This window comes from Trachurus japonicus, chromosome 19 (genome assembly GCF_045865225.1).
Source record: "Trachurus japonicus isolate A0001 chromosome 19, Traja_1.0".
In the NCBI taxonomy this organism is placed as follows: Eukaryota; Metazoa; Chordata; class Actinopteri; order Carangiformes; family Carangidae; genus Trachurus; species Trachurus japonicus.
The window spans coordinates 6,232,191-6,251,886 of record NC_140925.1 but is presented as its reverse complement, the minus strand read 5'-3'; the positions used below and the strand labels follow the sequence as shown (position 1 = coordinate 6,251,886).

The 19,696-nt window shown below is 43.7% G+C and overlaps 1 protein-coding gene across 1 annotated transcript in view; it reads right to left on the bottom strand.

Moving 5' to 3' along the window:
* Positions 1-2,276: 2,276 nt before the first annotated feature.
* tbkbp1 (TBK1 binding protein 1) overlaps positions 2,277-19,696 on the bottom strand; it is a 61,594-nt gene continuing 44,174 nt past the window's right edge. Inside the window, exons 6-10 of the mRNA XM_085761562.1 lie at positions 17,898-18,100; positions 16,010-16,071; positions 10,993-11,108; positions 6,750-7,549; positions 2,277-3,774 (exon numbers count right to left, since the gene is read on the bottom strand). Coding sequence (XP_085617688.1) covers positions 3,646-3,774; positions 6,750-7,549; positions 10,993-11,108; positions 16,010-16,071; positions 17,898-18,100 — 1,310 coding nt within the window. The 3' untranslated portion in view covers positions 2,277-3,645. The remainder of the gene's footprint in view (positions 3,775-6,749; positions 7,550-10,992; positions 11,109-16,009; positions 16,072-17,897; positions 18,101-19,696) is intronic.

Genomic DNA, 19,696 nt, shown 5'->3' with positions numbered 1-19,696 from the left:
TTGTTGAATAAAAGAGTACATGTTGCATTCATCGTACACACTTGCAAAATATCTGTCTGTACACAGCTTTAAATATTTTTTTTTTTTACACAGAGTGATATAGGAACATACATACAGTGTAGAATAACTGGGAGTCATTAAAGCCCTCTTCGATTTTAATGCTCAAGTATCTCTGCTTCAGGAAGTTTGTATTGTATTGTATTGTACACCTCAGCATGTTATGGAGTGGTGGTGGTGATGTGGTGATGGCTTTAAAGGATAATTCCAGTTTATTTCCAGTTTGGTTGCATCACCTGGCAAAGACACAAAGCAGTGGGACGATGAGACAGATTGTAAAGGAGCCAATAGTGCGGCCAGCAGGAGCTTCGGCGGCGGCGGCGGTGGTGGTGGTGGTGGAGGAGGTGATGATAGTGGTGTAGGGAAATAAAGCAGAAATCTACTACATATACACTAGTTGTGTTTATTTTTGAGATTTCTTTGAAGCTCGACACTTTTCTTGTGAAATTCTGAGCAGGTTTCAGGGTTTTCCCCAGGAAACTGGTTAAGTGGAGGAGGTGGGTGCTTCCTGAACTTTGACTTTTTTTTTAATCGGTCAATGATACAAACAAGAAAACACACAGAGCCAGAGGTGACGATCCAGATGTTCACTGTTAAACCATAAATCTGACAGGTGAAATAAAAGTGTGTGTGTGTTTGTGTGTGTGTGTGGGACCGGCAGTGCAGTTTTAGAGTTTCCTCAGATACGCCATGACCTCACTGTGACTCACTGAGAGGTTTAATTAGATTTTTTTTATTCTGTTCTTCTTGTTGCTGCAGTGTTCATGTAACATGTGATCAATAAATCAGTGTCACCTGAAGCTGAATCGATCAGACTCTAATGCATCCGCATGATCAGTTTAGTGACAGTGGTGCCTTTTAGTTTAAAATATTTTATTGGTATTTATGAAAAATGAATTTACTTTCAGCCCCCACACACTATAATAACAGTAGCCTAAATGAAACACTATAGAGGAATCATGGTTGACTGATTCACTCAGAGTCGATTTGACTCGATTTCAACTTGTATGAACTTTAACCCACTTTCTTTCTTTTTTATATTTACCATCAGAAATCTCTCGTTACAGTACCGAGCTCTCAGGGAAGAGAGAAATCAAAGTGGAGGAAGCATCGTGTTAGTCGTGTTGCAGCTTTCACTTTTACTGTCGGGGTATTAAAACGCCCCACACAGGAGGAACAACACAGGAGTCGATGGTACAACTAGTTTGATAATGAGCTAACGGGCTGAGAGACATGCATTCTTCCTGTTTTTTTATAACTTTGTATTAAATAGACAAAATGAAACTGAACAGGAGAGAGAAACTGTAGCATTAGCTTAGCTCGTTAGCGTGTGAGCTGAGCAAATGACCGATCCGTCTACCTCCCTTCAACACAATGATACTGTATGAGCAACCAGGTCTGCATAAACCGGAATTATCCTTTAATGTGATATCCTTTAAACCCCGTTAGAAAACTTTTTTTTTTTAAACCTGAAGCGAGGCCTCCAGAGCTTGAAGGGTTTCGGTGTTTTCGAGAGAACTTCAGCGAGGTTGAATTTTTGCTGATGCAGAGACCCGAAACTTTGCGTCCTACATCGTCCTGCCGCCACAGTCACTCGACTATGCGCTCTAATCTACTGCACTTCATATCAACCCAGCTTTAATGCATGGGGGCGGGGGGGTGGGGTGTGGGGGGTGTGGGGGGGGTGGGCGTGGCGGGGACATCCCCTACATTAGAAACTGCACATGTAACTGAAAAGCCTCAGATTAGCTGACATCAGTGTAACTCTGTTTTTTTTTTGTGTTTGTTTTTGCCATTTTTTTCCAAAAAGAAAAAGAAAAAGAAAAAAGAAGTTCAAGTTCCACAAGCAGATCTCCAGACAAGAATCCACTTTGTGATTTTTAAAAATGAAACCCACGTATCAAAAGAAGAAGAGTATAATGTCTGTTGCTTGAACCCTGCAGAGATAACGTTGTTGGTCGGAGACGGTGTTTCCAGTGTCAGATCTCCGAGATAGAAATACAGTACTTCTTTAAAAACCCATCACATCACATCAAGTCTTGCTCTCATGCAGCCGGCTGTGTTTTTGTTGGGCGGTCTGGGCAGTCGTGGTGACATCAAACTGTTCTTCTGTGAAGGTCAGATCTTAAAGGAAGACCGAGGAGAATCCCATGTGATCGTTTTATTTTACAGAGAAGCGTCCCATGCAGTGGGATCCTGACCTTCCAAGTCCGTTTTTATATGTACAGCAGTGTGTGTGTGTGTGTGTGTGTGTGTGTGTGTGTGTGTGGGAGAAACATGTCACCAGCGTCATCATGAGACACGGTGCATCAACATTTGCAAAAATATATCTTCATATTTTTTTGCCTTACAGATTTGACAATATAAATAGTAAATTATACATGGAAAATATATATGGGGACTGAAAACAGATACATTGTATAGGCTATGCTAACTTAAAGTGCTAAGATACTTAGAATTTTTTTTTTGTTTTGTTTTGAACAGGCTGCAAGCATAAAGGTATATTCCGACTAAAACTTCCCCTAGAGATGACGGACGCCCCAATATCAGTTGCCCCGCCCTGCAGGGCATCACCTCAACTCCGTTTGGGTGAAACCGCCTCCAGGCTGATCCAAACTGCACTTTCACATTCGTGTTCTCCAGATTTTTATCAGTTAATGAGGTGCGAGACTGGAATGTTTTATACCGTGGAAACAACAAACGTCTTTTTGATTAGTTTTTTTTTCTAGAAAAGTGAAAGTGAACTGGCATCAAACCCCTGATCGGTCACCATTCCTTCACAGTGTCACCAAAACCAAAAAAACTTCATGAGACTTCAATTATAGATTCAGCTTCTAACTGTCCGTGGCACTTTTACTGCACAGAGTCCTCTGTAAAATATACTGTAGTGTGTGTGTGTGTCTGTGTGTTTTTGTGTGTTTGTGTGTGAGATAGAAAATTTCCAAGCAGGTGAAGAGTATTTAAAGCTAAGAATAGTCTGTGGACAAAAAAATAAAGGACGCCTCACATCTCCCTGATCGTTTACTCCTGAACTGCCTGTCGTAGCTCATCACCAGCTGTACTTTCCTTAAGTGTACCAAATGTGCATGTGTGTGTGTGTGTGTGTGTGTGTGCATGTGTGTGTGCAATGCATGTGTGTGTGTGTGTGTATGTGTGTGTATGTGCAACACTGTGAAGCGGAACAACAGCACGACACCTGAAACTGTCTGAAACCACACAACAAGACTCAAAACAAAACGGCAGCAAACCAGAGCCAGTGATGATACAGGCAGGGACTCGCTCCTGCACTCACGGATCCAAGACGGACCCTGGAGTCTCGGGATGTGGGGGGTGTCGGAGGGGGGTTAGAGGGGGGGTTAAAGGGGGGCTCCCTAAATTAAAACGGGGGGCCCCTGTGCCATTTTTGCGTCCCCACCTGTAGCTCTGAACGGATCGCGCCGATCGTCTGCCGGTTCTCCTACGTAAATCTATAAGAGGAGAGAACGCAGCAGATGTGTGTGTCTTGTGTTTGTGTTTATGTGTGTGTGTACTGTAAGTGCATGTGTTTTTTAGTGTGTGTGTGAGTGTGAGGGCTGGTTGCCATGGCAATCAGATCTTGCTGTTCTCCAGGTGGGAGTCGATGTGCTTGATGAGGGCATCGTCAGGGTAACCAACGGGGAATATCAGCTGGCAGAGAGGGCAGCTCCGCATGTCGCTCTCCTCGGTCTCCATCCAGAGCTGCAGAGCAACACACACACACACACACACACACACAAAGAGTAAAGAGTCAGACCCCACGGTGAACCACAGTTGGTGCTCGACTTACTCACTCCACTGGGTTGTATTAGTCACTCTGTGGGCAGCAACACGATTACATCACTACTCGTTGACTGATCACTTCAGACCTACACAACAGGGACCGCTCGGGTCGTTGCCATGAAACATCCAGGTGGAAACTGCGGTCCACGTTTTAATCCAATTCAGTTCAAAGAGGTCATTTACATAGGAATTATTTTGGGAAATGAGTTTATCTGCTTTATTTCTGAGTGAGATGAGAAAGAGACTGGTGTGTGGAGCTCTAGAAACATTGATTTCTCCTTGTTTTCTTCATTTTTAAGAGAATTAACTTCACATTTATGCCATTTATTCTTCTTCTCCATATCTTCACATTGACACAGACAGTTAGTTCCTGAATGAGTGAACAACCCAGAAAGGAAATGTAAATCAGTCATCACAAACTGATAATAGGCTATAAATGAATACAGAGATGCTCGGTGAAACGAAGCACTTCTGAAGATCAGCCTGGCTGCAACTGTAAATACATTAATAATAATAATAATAATAATAATAATAACAATAGTTATTATAGAGAGAGAATATACTCAGCAGCATATGTCCAGTCTTATTATGTGTTATCTATTCTCACACATTAAAGCGGTGTAAAACTAACAGATAAAATGTTTTCCATGAGTTGCTATAAGAGCAGCTGTGATCTCCTAGGATACGCTGAGCTGTGGGTTGATATAGATATATATCTATGTGTGGTTTATCTGATCTGATGAACTTACTGGAAGAACGGCCTTTGTCGGTGTCTTTGGAAATAAAGCGTTTTCTGATCTTAAATTAAATTGCTTTTTTTTTTGTCTTTCCTGCAGCAAACTTTTATGTACATGCACTTCTGATCTATATGACGCACACTGTCCTTTTTTTGGGTGTGCATGTACAGTAGGCTAGAAGACAACACCTGTTTTTTTTTTTTTTTAAATAACAAAAAAAAAGACGACTTTGATGTGTAAAATCAGTGGAGTTCCCCTCAAAAGGGAACTTTGATCATCACAGTGAAACGAAACCGTCAAGAGTTGGTAGGAAACAGGAAAGGAAGCAAAGCACCGTGCTCCTTCGACCCATCCCTCCTTCATGAACCCGAACGCCTTCTTCAGCCTTACCCCGCTGCCAGTGAACAGTGGTGACTGACAATTCTCGCAGTTCACAATTAAGCATGGGCGTAACCACGCATTCTTTGGGGGGGGGACATGCCCCCACCCAATATTAGGGGAACACCAATCTGTCCCCCCTAATAATATATAAAAATATGTGACATACATTCTCCTTTTAAGAACCCCACCTGTTAAAGCACCACTCTCTTATTTTCCATTTAACTCTACTTTAACTTGCATTATATGGATATACGCAGCTCTCGGCTGGACCTAATTTTGTCGGAACGACTTGTAATGACACCAAAGTTATCTGGGTGAGTAAATTATCGTATTTTATGCTAGACATAAGGTCCAGATTGTAAAAAACTGCAATTCCCCTTTAAGTAACTCGTTTGGGTCCGCCACAGATTCTGAGAAAAAAAAAAAAAAGAATATTATTATACTATATTATTGTTGCGTTTCACCATCTCTCATCTCTGTCAGTGTTATGTCGTGCTGGGCTGCCAATAAACGCTAAATGCGCCAAGTCACAGTCTCGTAAAATCCTGTGTGAAACACTGGATCTTATTTGTCATTTGGACCCCCCCAATACCTTGCAATACGCCCTTGCAATTAATAAAAAGGACAAATCAATGAAGCTTTGAGGTACAGTGTTGCAGTTATTTTGCTTAAAACAGAGCTGTTAAAGCATCTTTTATCTGGTGGACACATGCCAGAGAAGCTGTTTCCCTTTTACGCTAAGCTAGGCTCAACACGTCTTGACCTTGGCCCTTTTGCTTTTAGTGCACAGTCACAAGATCAGTATCAGACTTCTTATCTCACTCTCAGAAAAAAAAAAAGGCCAGGTTAAATGAATTTCTCAAGTTAACGGAAAATTTTAAAGGAACTTGGAACCAGGAAGAGACATGGGTGAAGACAGATGCTGCGAGATGATTGTGACATGCAAGTGTGAAAAAGACGCACAGAGTGGAAGGAGTTTTAGGGTTAAACTCGCACGTTACTTTCCGTAAAGGGCTAATCATCAACCACAGTTGTGACAAAGTGATTCTGCAGCTTCATGGTGTCAAATTCTCTTCATAACTTTTAAAGGGAGAGTTCAACATTTTGGCAAATTGGCCCATTGCCATAATCGCTATAGATTTAGGAGTAGAACGGCGGAGCTGCGAGCTGCTCAGAGCTACGCTACGGAGGCTCATGGGATTTCTTGGTTTTCCTCATCAAACTAATAAGAACTAATAGAAATAAAGTGAGATTGCATAGATCTGCAGTGTGCAGAGGTCTCTTTCTTCAGTTTGGGCCCTCATCAAACTAATGAAATACACAATCCAAAAACTCCAAAATGCTCTGGTGGACAAGTTGTGACCTGTGACCAGTTGTGACCAGTTGTTTTAGAGGTGAATGCAGAGACTGCTTGCTGAAAAACTGTCCCTGAAGGCAACGCGCATCAGTGGTTTTGCATGAATTTACCTCTAAAACAACTCTGTCTGGTAATGTTCTATTATTATCTCATAGCGTGGTGAATGTGCAACTTGTCCACGACAGCGTTTTGGAGTTGTTGGATTGTGTATTTGATGAGTTTGATGAGGGAATCCAAGAAATCCTATGAGCCTCCGTAGCGTAGCTCTGAGCAGCTCGCGGCTCTGCTCCGCCGTTCTAAAAACAGCTTGCACCGACAATTAAAGGTAACGAACCTACTGCTATGACTACAGCGATTATGGCAATGGGCCAATTTGCCAAAATGTTGACCTATCCCTTTAATTCTTTACTGATACTCACGTTGATTGAAGGCCAGGACTGGGCGTGGTCCGCAGACATGTACCCTGACTGCGGGTGGCAGCTGAGCGTGTTGGGCCGCTGGGGGATGGGGAAGGCCGAGCAGGACGCCGGGCCTCTCATGACGCCGCTCGGCACCGCCGAGGAAATCGCTCCCAGCGTCCGCGGAGGGCTGATGGGGTGCGGGCAGGTCCACTCCTCCTCGTCCTCGGAGGACTGCGGGGGCTGGGGGGCGGGCGTGGAAGGAGGAGGGGGCTCAAAATGAAGGTGGGCCACCTCGGACAGCGGGAACGGCATCTCTCTGGAGTGGCGCATGGAGCTCTCCCCCACGTGGCCGCCGCCGTCGCCTCCTCCTCCTACGCCGCCTTGGTGCGGGGACGGGGAGCTCCGGTGCTGCAGTCCGCCGTGAGGAGAACCCACGTGTTGGGACTGTTGTTTCGAGTAGCCCTCGACGTACGGCCGCGGCTTAGGCAGGGTGGAGACGGGGTCCAGAGAGAAGCGCGGCGGGCACTGGTAAGCGGAGGGGTCGGCCACCTCGGAGTAGCTGCGGCGGCCCTGGAAGCTGGCCCTCAGGTGCTGGCTGGGCGGCCGGCAGGAGTAAGAGGCCGGGCCGTCGTTGACGTCCAGCAGCGGCGAGCGGCGGTGCATGTCCGGCGAGAGGCGCTGCAGCACCGGGGAGCGTCTCTGTTGGATCGGGGAGTGGTGGGGCGGAGGAGGGACGGGGGAGTGGCGCTGAGAGATGGGCGAGTGGCGCTGCGATACCGGAGAGTGGCGCTGGTGGTGGATGGGAGAGTGGAGCTGGACTGAGGGGGACACAAGAGAAACAAACATGTAAAAGCAGCTCTGGATAAATGTTGTTGACCTTTGAGCTGAGTCTGTTCTTCACGGTTTGTGCGGGAACTAAATTAAATTTGATCTTAAAGGGATAGTATCATTTTTTTAAAGTGGGGTTGTATGATCTACAAATAGCCCCTAAGTACTTTAATTGCAGTAGAAGACTCTCTGCACTCCTCCCGTTAGCAACGCCAGCCCATAATAGCCCTGCCCAGAGATTTACAACATACAGTGTTGTGAACAGACCCAAAGAAACGGCCTATTTTCGCGGCCTAAAAGAGGTTTTACCTGAAAAAAAAATACACAGTTCCATTGTTCGCTATAATATAATTTTTTCCAGCCCTTCAAAGTGCAGGAAAATGCAGTTTTTATTTGGACCTAACCAACTGCTGATCGGGGGGCGCTAACCCTGGGCGGAGGGATACGTGAGTTAGTTAGGTCCAAATAAAAACTGCGTTTTCTTCTACTGCAACTGTACTTAGGGGCTATTTGTAGATCATACAACCCCACTTTTAAAAAAATGCTACTATCCCTTTAATGCTGCATATGATTCTGTTCATTGTATTATATTATAAACATGGCAGCAGTTTGGGAATCAACCAGTTTCAACCCTCCAATAACCCCTGAACAGAAAGTTGAGTTCATGAAGAAACAGTTGGGAGATAAAGATCGTAAAAAGCAGTTTCAATGCAGCAATTCACATGACGGTTTGAGCAAAGATTGGTACAAACTGCAGAAATACTGATGCAGAAAACATTACATAACCATAATCCATAACGTTGATTTAATATTAGATAAAGAGAAATGAAACAGGAAAAAGTTTCAACACTAAGAACCATCTAGGTTAACGGTTTAGAAACAACCTCTGAATGCAGGGATCGTGAAGTCACTGGTTTCAAAGTCAATCACACCACATGACTGATGCACTACTTAACAAATGCACCTTTTACCCACAGATATTGCAACTCCTGAATGTTTTTGAAGGCACCATCGAGCTCCTCATAAGATATCTCTTATTCTAACACTCAGCATACAGTGTGACCCTAAGCAACCCAACCAACAGTGGCTGGTGTCTGGAGGTGAAGGAAACAGAAACCATATTATCGAAGGACGGATGCACGGAGTCATGTAGCAGGATGTTCTTGAGATGAATCTGTCCTGTGGAGGTTGAGATCACTTAACTGGCTCCACAAGAAGAGAAAAATACCCCAGTCATGTGTCGAAGGAGCTGAAGAAGTTCAAGATCCACATGAAGGCCCTGCTGAAACTTTTTGGATTTAAAGACCAGAATCCTGCCTGAGCTCTGTGATCGATGGGTTTCATAAATATCTTTGAAGCTGCCGTCACAAACGAAAGCATCGAATGTCGTTCTGCTTCAAGAACAGAACTTTATTTATGGATTGCAATGCTATGATTTATTTATCTGTGTACATTTCTGGGGTTCGTACCAACGTCTGGTCACAACCACTCATATGAATTGCTGCATTGGAGCCGTATTGACATGTTGAAAGCTTACTTCCACCACTGTAAATCTGGCTGGCGACATTTCCAGTACAAGCAGAGGAAAATGTCACCACTTTTTTTTTTCTTTTTCTTTTTTTTGTTATTATTATTATCATGCTCGGCTCAAATCTGACATTCTGCTCCCTCCGGTATACCAGCTCTCCTGTCGATGTTTGCCGCCGAAAATGCTGATCAGGAGACATTTTGCAGCGAGAGAAGAACCCTTTCCTGAAAACAGAATTGCACACCATGTTCCTCATGTGTTTTCATAAAATACGATTGAGATCTGCACAAGTACAGTTGTAGTGTTTCCTGTAATTACAAGATATGGTGATGAGTCAGTCAACTCGGTAGACACCACTTCAGCTGCACTTCCCATATCAAAGAGGAAACATCATTTCTGGCCGGTTGGTAGAGGTGTTAAAAGGGAGGGGGTGTTTGCGCTCTGAAGAGCTCTCAGAGCCTCCAGATGAGGAGGAAACACTCAAAATGGGACTATTCAGTTCACGCTTTACTCTGCACAACAACACCCAGGAGAGCTGTTACAGGCTCCACGCAAAAATTCCCATTTCCCTGCTTATTTCAATGATTGACGAAGAGAAAAAAAAAAAAGTATTTGTTTCGTTGTTTAAGATAGCCGAGAGGCAATCATATCACTTCAACAATCCTGCAACTAATTAAAGCAGGAAGCGCCACTCAAGTCGCATTTTCTAAATTAATATGACACAACGCGACCTCAGGGAAGAGTCAGGCGGAGTTTTGGGGTTTTCTGAGTTTTTCCCACCGTTTGCAGCAAAGAAAAAAAAAAAAAGCACTTATTATTCACTGGTTTACGCAGCACAAGTTTTCCACAGTGAGTGTAAAATGAGCATAAACATGTGGTACGTTCTGGTTTGTGGTAGGTTGTAGATGCACAGTTGTGAGACATTAGCTATGTGTGTGTGTGTGCAGGAAGAGAAAAGGTGTTGCTATACTGTACACTTGTGCGTTTGAAAAGTCAATCGACTCTTTCTCTACAACATGTTGTCACAGCAGCTGCCGAACTTTTTCCACTTTCAGATGAGAGTGAGAAAACCGTGGCAACAAATCACAACCATCAGCTCTATCTTCGAGTCATTACACCGACGGAGGCGAACGTGCAGAGGCCTGCAGTGATGCATTAATCACATTTGATTGAGATCTTCATGTAATCATCCTATTCCAACTGGGTTCAGTTAGTATTTCAATTTTAGGCTGCTTTATAGTTCCTTTTCCTCTCTTAGCTGCACTTCAGAGGCCTTTTAATCCACTGTTTGTTCTGCATTACGCACATTGGATATGGATTTATCTGCAAAACCCATTGAATATTTACTGTCCACCGCACAGGATGTGAAGTGAAGTTCAAAGTGATGTCATGTCATGTGTGTGTGATATCTCAATGCATCTCAGGTCTCTCTTGTGAAATATTTATCTTTAATCTCAATGGGACCTTTTGGTAAAATCAAATAAATATCAGCTGAGGTTACTTCACACATCGGTAAATCCTTATTTGAAAAGTTTCTACCTGTTAAACCCTTCAAGAGAATCTGAAATGATTAAAATGGAAGTTTCTTCAAGTAGCATTATGAATGCAATGCAGGGCTTGTAATTGATCAGGTTTCATTGCTCGTGTGTGTGAGTGAAAAGAAAACCTCCTGTATGAATGTAACTTCAAGTGTCAAATTCTGAAAGTGGTTGATAAGTGTAGAAACGTGTTAAATTACGCACTGTTGGTTTTTTGACACTGACGTGCTGCATTAGCTCAAATAAAGGAAGTGAACCTGCTGCTTCCTGCAGCGTGACGGACCGGGAGGTTGTGACCCAGTTTTTAGTTTTTTTTTTACCCCATATTATTTGCACCCACACACACAGAGAGTCTGTGGACGCTCACCTGGACTGGCCTGCTCCTGTGAGGCTTTCCTCAGGATCTCCGTCTGCTTGGAGCTCAGCGCTTGGAGGCGCCCCAGCTCCTCCGTTAACTCTGTGTAGGCCAGAGCCAGATTCACCCTGAAAGAGGAGGAGGAGGAGGGGGGAAGGGGGAGGCAATTATGTAATTATCATAATCATTACCATTACAGAATATTATAATGTTGTTATTCTATTACAACTGATTATACAAACAGTGTAATCTCAGTTTAATCCTTGATGTGCACACTGCTGCTGCTGCTGCTGCTGCTGAGTGACCTGCATCACAGATCCACTGATCCACATCCCTGCCACTTTAAAGTGGATGAGCTCAAACCGGGCCGGCTAATTGAGAGGCTTATGGGCTTTATATTTTTAGAGTCACAAAGTCGCAGAGCGTAATTGAAGTGAATAAAACACCACACCATTTCGTGCAAAAAAAATGTGTCATGACTCTCTCAGGGGCCGCACACTGACGGAGCAAATCTATTTCAGGCGCCGTAAACAAGAAAGCTGGTTGGCTCGCAAAGGGCTCGGTGTCTTTTTTAACCATGGCAACGCACTCGCTGAGTCTCGACTCTTTAGCTTGAAACTGATCTGAATCCAACAGTATAAATTAATGTGAACCAAGGAGACGGAGGGACTATAAGCTGTGAGAGTCTGTTCTCTCTTTGGTCGCTGCTGTTCAGTCAGAGCGCGTGTGTGTGTGTGTGTGTGTGTGTGTGTGTGTAGGCTGCTTTAAGTTCGTGGAAGAAGTAAGTCAGCTGCCCTCAAATCTGATAATGGACATCTTATCTCAAATGTCTAACCAATTTTTATAAACTCCTCAGTCTTGATCTGAAATTGACTCATAGCAGGCGAGTCGGTGGTTTAGATCAGAGGCCTGTTTACAGGATGACAGATGTCACACCTTGAAATCTAGTTTGGAATCTGTTTAGATAATCGGTTTTACGCTGCCAGCCTGAGTAATTTCTCCTACCAAGACGTGCACTGAAAATAAATGTGACTTGTTTTTATGAATTCTTCATCTATAGATGAAAAGAGCGTTGGTGTTGTGTAAAAAAAAAAAAAAAAAATCATTGATCATTGCAAGACCTTTAACCTGATGGCGAACCTCTGAGGTGACCTTTGACCTTTTTTTTTTTCCACCGCCAGAATCTGTGAGACATTGTTCTCACTGCGACACCTTTGACCATAGATCCCCGGTCTGATCATCCGTTACGTCAAGACATTCCTGCAAATGTGTTCGAAACCCATGACCAAAGGAATCACACACCTTCACTGTGGTACTCATTGACGTATTTATAAAATCAAATTAAAAAAAGATGTCCATATTTTGCTGGGAAGCCCCTGAAGGACCCTGTTTTTTTTAAAGAGCCACTAGCGTAGACACAGGAATTACACATTCATGCATCTCCAGGGGATTTCTGCTGTATATGTAAAAATAGAAACAAACGGCAACACGGGCACAGAGAAAACAAACAAACAAATATACAAAGATACAATAGAAATTAAAAAATAGAAAAAGAAAAACACTTATGTATCCTGCCTACACAGCAAACAAACAGTGTCAAATTAGAAATATGTTCCCTGTCACCCCCGCGCACTAACTTAATTGAGTCATGTGTGTATATCTGTGTGTATGTGTGTGTGTGTGTGTGTGTGTGTGTGTGTGTGTGTGTGCGCCTGCTGCTTGGGTATCTACCAGAGGAGTTCTACACATCTCTTGTGCTAATAACAGCAGTTTCTCTTTTGCTTCTTTTGATGCACCATCTTTTTTCTTTTTTTTTTTTTACATTTTGCAAAAAAAATCACACTTTTAAATCCGACAAAATATCATAAATGATCCTGTGGAAGCTAAGTCATAACTTCCCCTGGTTAGTCGTCTGATGGCCCACCTTGTTTTCCAACCGACCTCCGCTATGACTCATACAGAGTGGGGCATTGAGCCCCCCTATCACCCCCATGCACAGACACATGACAGACAACTACCCTCTCTGTGGTGGCTGGTACCAGCAGCACTGAGATGATTCAGGGTCATCAGTGCATCGCCCCCCCCTTTAAAAAAAAAATCAACCTTCTTCCTTTACACACAAACAGACATATTCAGCGCAGCGGTAGGAAATAAATAATGACTGGTTACTTACTGGCATGGTGGGTGGAGTGTGCAGTTTGATATTTGTTATCACAGAGGAGCCTCTATACAGTGTAATTGATCCACTTCTCTAAGCATCGCTGCTTGTGTGAGGACGCTCGGCTACAGTAACATCTCTCTTTGTCTCTGTGTTAAACAAGCAGGTGCATGTGACACTTTAGATTCACGCTGCTCTTCCTTTTCACACTTGTACTGTCTCGCTTTTGAGTGTGTTTTGACAATCAGTGTCAGAGGCCCAGGGTTGGACTGCCAACACTTCTCTCGTGGTCCCCATGTAGTAACACTGATGGTGTGACCACCTGTGCACGAGTTGCACGCTGGGGGACCGACAAAACGTACACACACACACGGGCTCGTGAGCTGCTGCCTGTTTCCGACAAAAATCTGCGAAAAAGCTGTTGTGTTTTGGTCTTTTTATGTTCGTCTATAAATACTTTGAACGTTTGCCAGCGCGAGTCTGTTCTTTTGCATTTATTTTCATTTGCTTCCTCTCTCTCTCTCTCTTGTACATGCGTAGCTGCACTCACACACACTGTACGATGTGCATTACAGTGTGTAGGAGGGGTGTGATAATGCTAGTGCAACATTGATGAAAAGGTTGTGTGAGAGAATTGATCAGGTACAAAAGTGTGCATATACAGTGTGTGTGTGTGTGTGTGTGTGTGTGTGGGAGAGAGAGTGTGGGCTGAAATCTGACCTCTGGTCTGATCGGACGTTTCAAAGAAAGAGCCGTCGCTGCAGCTGCCTGTGAGATCTGAGCTCCTCTTTGCAGCTCAACGCTCAGAGAAATAATAATAATAATAATAATAAATGTTCCTTTTTTTATTTTTATTTTTTCGTATAACGCACGTTAAGGACACGGCCTCCTGGGTAAAAAGAAAAAAAAAAGAAAAGCCAACCGGCACCTGAACTCAGACCGGTCTGCGGTATTCTCGTAAAACATCGTCGGGTGTCTTTTCTGGAAGGAGGAGGGCATCCATGACGCACGGGGGGGGGGGGCGTTTGTTTGGCCTCATGGAGTACATGTGCTACACGACCATGAGACCACGGTGGGGGCTTTTCACACTCTGTCACACCCTGCTTCTGCTTCTGCTTCTGTGCATGAGACACTTTTTTTTTTTTTTTTTGCAGAACACAAAAAGGTGTCAAACAGTCCAAGCCACAAGTCATGCTGCCGTCACTTGACTTGAACGCAGCACATCTCATTTCATTGTGTCTTTAACAGGCCCATTAACAATAAAGCATGTTCATAGAAGCTGCTCTGAAGCAGGTTGGGTGTTTTGGTTTTTCAATAACAGTGGTGGCGTTATTTTTCTCTCTAAGTTTCCAACAAGAACTGGGAATTTCACCTCAAACTTCAAATTAACATGTTGTGATTTATTGTAAATGGCTCGCACTTTCTGAAAGCTGCAGAGCGATTAGTCAGTTCTCTGCACAGGAGAATATAAGTGTGTGTGTGTGTATATGTGTGTGTGTACGTGTGTGTGTGTGTGTGTGTGTGTGTGTGTACGTGTGAGGAGGGGTGGGCACAGTTCCTGGTGGCTGCCAGCCTTGTGGCTTGTGGTCGGAGAGAGGGGCTTGTTTTACGCACGCCATGAGTGAAGAAGATGGAAATCTAGACATGGCAGCGAAAACGTAAAACAAGGAAATGAACGATGCCTATATCCAGTTTTGTATTTACAGATGTTCATCAGTTTGCCCAGATGTTGTTGATAAACACCGAGGCTTTAGCTGAACACTGCAGCTGATAATATGGGGGGGCAAAAGGTGATATGTTCAAGTGCCCCCCCTTCTACTAGCTCCTATACACCAAGCCTTCCTATATCAATCTGTGCAATTTACACTAAATGGGCCCAATTACAAGAAAAAGCTCCAGGAAACAGAGTTGTAGGCATCATAGGTTTTTCGACAGTGGGAGTGAGTGATATTGTTGAGTAAAAACCAAAAGGGTGACCAAAGTCTGGAAAAAAAACAGTCGGCCCCCACCGCACACTCACTCGCAGAGCGCTGCCTCTTTGCTTTCTGTTTGCTCCCCATCGAAACACTTGCGGGGTTTCATTGTGTGGGAGTCGGCTGCCCAACTTGTGGTGTTTTTTTTATTATTATTATTATTTTTTTTTTTTAAACTTCTTCTTCTGCTTTTTTTTGTTAACCTGCAACACCTTGTAAGCAAAGTCATGCAGCAAAAAAAAAAAGAAAAAAAAGAAGCCTGAGGCAATTTCACCAGGGTAAAAATAAAAATAAAACAAGCTGCTGCTGCTGCTTTCGTTGTTCTCTCACAAGCGAGTTACAGACGTTTCCCTTGTTGTAATGAAAGGCGCTTCAACACTTGCTCTGTTGCTTTTTCTGGTGTGTGTGTGTGTGTGTGTGTGTGTGTGTGTGTGTGTGTATATGTGTGTGTTTGGACGGGGGGTGAAAAAGAAAAAGCGAAAAAGTGTCCAACAAACGCTCAGACAGGAGGAAGTGGACAGGAGGGTGTCCTGCTCTGTGCCTACACTGCCCCCTGCTGCTCACACTCATCTCCTGCCAAAGCCTCAGTCGAATGCACATATACAGTTTATAGTTTATAGTTTTTTGTGTCCTAACAATAATAATACTCCTTTTTAAAACATTTTTTGTTGTATTAAAGCTGCGTTTGAACCCCGTTAGCCAGCGATGGAGAGCTCAACCACTTCCTAATGAGGCCCCTGGAGGTCAGACTGTGCACATCACAGCAGGAGAGTAAATACAGATCCTGTGTCTGCTCTGATCTGCTGCCATAGATGCTGCATCTCTCCTGCCTTTACTCCCCCTCCTCCCCTTCCCTCCCTCCCTCCCTCCACCCAGAGATCGGTCTGTGGTCACTTACTGCTCGTCTCCCACCTTCTTTATCCACTCCACATCGCACTGCTTGCACGGAGAAGTCATTTCCTGCCGAAGTAGAGCATGAAATTAGATTAGCATGCAGGTGCTGGAGGAATATTGGACAAAATCTGACGGCGAGAGCCTGTCGAGACAACATGTTTGAGGTTAGCATTGTCAGAGAAAAGGCGACTGGGGTGGTCCATCTATGAATTGATTATCTGGGACTCGGTGCACTTTAAGATGCTGGGATGTGGCATTGAAGAGGAGGGAGGGAGAAGGGGGGGTGGGGAGAAAAAAAAATCAGCCCTGGAGTCTGGACAGTTTGTCAGACACCCAGCCCCCACTGTTGAGCCGCAAAGCTCTTTGAATAACACTGTCCTTCCTCTTGGATGTGATTCCTGGCAGTGACGGCCACCACAGTAAATATGCCTTTATCAGCCCAGAAACGATGAGGAATAAACGTTGGACGATTGAGCGCCCCATGATTTATGTCCAAAGCCAACACTCAGTGCCATCACAGGAAGCGGTGCCCTTTATGTGGCCTTCATGTTAATTAGGATCTCTCCTGATCTCTCAGACATCGTGTCCATGTCAACATAAAGTCATAATAACGACTTGGTGAGTTTGTTTTTTAGCAGAAAGGTCAGATACGGTGCTGCTTGAAAGTTTGTGAACCCCCTCGAGTAGTTTAGACTTTTCAGTTTATTTTTTATCATGATTCTCTCATTTTATCATCGCCAGTTTTTATATATGAAATGTCAGGTTTATGTTTATCATTTACTTGTTTAGAGGGAACTGTGTGTGTAGCCAGCTGACTATGTGAAACATGGAATCACAGTATGTGCAATTGGCAAAGTCAAGTACTGTAATAGACTCAGGTGAAACACATGTTGGTGCTCAAGTAATTAATTAAGTCGACCAATCAAATGAGACATCCTTAGGAAAGGTTTTGTAAGATCAAAAAAGGTCAATAAATAATAAAAATACTAATAATTTTGTTGTTAATAAGGACCCGCTCGAAAATGAGAAGAAGGAAGCCTCTGCTCTCAATAAAGAACAAAGTTTCCTGTTTAAACTTTGCCACTTGGACAAACCGGAGGCCTCGTGGACGTCAAAATTAAATTATTTGGCCACAATCACATGATGGGCACCATGTTTGGAGGGTTCACAAACTTTCAAGCAGCACTGTATATTGGCACTAATGATGTGGTTGCACCTTAAAGGGGACATATTATGGAACTATCACTTTTTTGAAGGCTCTCTTTAACATATATTTAGTTGTTTGTCTTGCCTTCCGGCCCCAAAATGTGAGAATTGACAAAAAATCTGTAATTTTCAGGCTCCCTAGGTTGAAATCCATGTGGTTTTATGAGCTGTTCCCTCAGTTGTCTTCCAGTGATGTAACTAGGATTTTAATTTGCATAACCCCACCCCTACCTGGTACCAGTAGAGGGGGCGGGGCAAGCAGTGGTTAATTTGCATTTAAAGGGACAGGCACTGAAACCAGCCGTTCTGAACAGGGCTGTTTTGAGAGGATGAAAAGAGCTGTGATGTTTGATCCTTGGGGTATTTTGACCGAAGCATGTCACAGACATGTCTTTAAGACACCTGGGAACTATTTTAATTTGTGGAAAGGGGGCGTAATATGTCTCCTTTAAATGTTGTATTTCTGCAAATTGTCCAACATCAATTTCCTGTCTGGCGATAAATCTGATTTACATTTGGTCAAAAGATGATTTTGAATAATTCAGTGAATGCATCATAAGGAAACACTGGGGTTGTTTGCTGTTGCTAAGACCGTGACATCACTGACAGGCTTGTGGTGCAGTGAGTGAAGTAAACTCCACCCGTCTGGCACCGCCAGCGGACGACGAAAACAAAGCGACACTGACCCTCTCCCTCTGGCTGTTCTGCAGCTGCCTCATCTCCTCCTTCAGCCTCTCCACCTCGGTCTTCAGCTCCTCCTCCCGCTGACACGCCCCCTGGGCCTCGTGCCGCGCCCCCTCCAGCTCCGCCTCCAGCCGCTGCAGCTTCAGGTCGGACAGCGCGTCGAGGCTGCGTGAGCTCTGCAGGGTCAGAGCGGGACAGTCCAGCACTGGGCGGAGGAGAGAGAGATAGATAGAGAGAGAACGAAGACGTGAAACACAAAAGCCGAGGCCACGTTTTCACTGCTTCTCCTCTCTGCATTCTATACAGTCTATTGTTGTACAACACACAAACATGAGTGTGAAAGAGCAAAAAAGAGAGCTGACTTCTTCCAAGGGCGGCTTCTCTCTCTCAGTGTGTATACCTGGGTGATGTGATCTGCGTGGGCATGTTAGTGATTCAGCTCCGCTCACACAGACTCAGTCCTTGAGCCAGAAGACAATGTAACAGCGCAGCAGTATCATCTTTTATATATCCAGCTCCTCCTGCCTCCTCGCCAGCAGCACACACTCATGTTGCACACACACATACTGTCCTCATTCATGCACACACACACGGCTGTTCATAATGCACATTTACTACCTTGAAAACTCCTTTTAAGCGAGAAAAAGCTCTGACGCTATTCTCTCTTTGAGTTTGATGCTGTGCAGTCATCAGCTCAGGCATCTGTTGAGGTGGCAGAGTCACATTCCTCCCATGTTTCCATCATCCACCCACATCCATCGTGAAAGAGAGGAAAAGTTTAGCATCTGTCGACTCCAGAGCAGCTGAAATTGAACAGAATATTTCTACAGCGGCAGTGGACCACCTGTTTTTTTTATTTTGAAGTCAGTGCTGCAGCCTGAACATGAGGGAACCTGCTGCGTTTGGCTTCGAAATCCCAAAAAGGCCTTCAGGGGGGGAGACACCACAGGTGAATAGGGTAAAGATTTTATCTAACAGATATCACCATCAAACTTCCCAAGTTTATCACTTACATTAAGACAAATATTTTTTGTATTACAAGTTTTGTCAAATTTTATGTTTAAATATGTAAATGAGGCAATATCAAATTAAATATGTGCTAATTTGCATACATTTCCAGAACCGAAATCTGAACAATGGATAAAGCTACTTGTTTTATTTGTTGACATTTTATAGTCTGAAGTTTTTACTCTGTAAATGAGAAAATACCTGTCACCAGCCCTAAAAAAAAAGTTCACCCTGTTTTTAGTAATAAAATGTTGTATAAATCAGGCTGTGAATGATATATCAACAATCCCCTCTGTAAAAACCTTCAGAATATAGACAGGAATAAAACTGGAGGGTTTGGTGTCTGTAAGTGCTGCTGAAGTGGAGATTTCTAGCTCAGAGTCTGAGGAAAAACTCATTTTGAGAAAATGGCCTTTAAAGACTTGTACTGTAAAATTCCATAGATTGTTAATGTAAATCGTACTTTTATGATTGGTTGTGGATACGGAGGAAATGACAATTTTTGGAGCCTACATAATTGTTCAGGAGAGAGAGAGCTTTACAATGGTGAATTTAGGAGAAATCTACTGACAATAAAAGACAAAATTAGGAAAATAACCACCTTTATGTGGATTTTCTACCATTTCTTTCAACTTTTCAGAAAGAATACAATTACGGAAGAAAAATAGCCCAAAATCTCAAAATTGATCAGTGCATGAAAAAACAGTGGAGCGACCCTGCGTGTCTGAAACGACATCAAACTTTCTTTTTTTTCCCATGCAGGAATTAATTTGCAATCGTAATCAGTCAAATT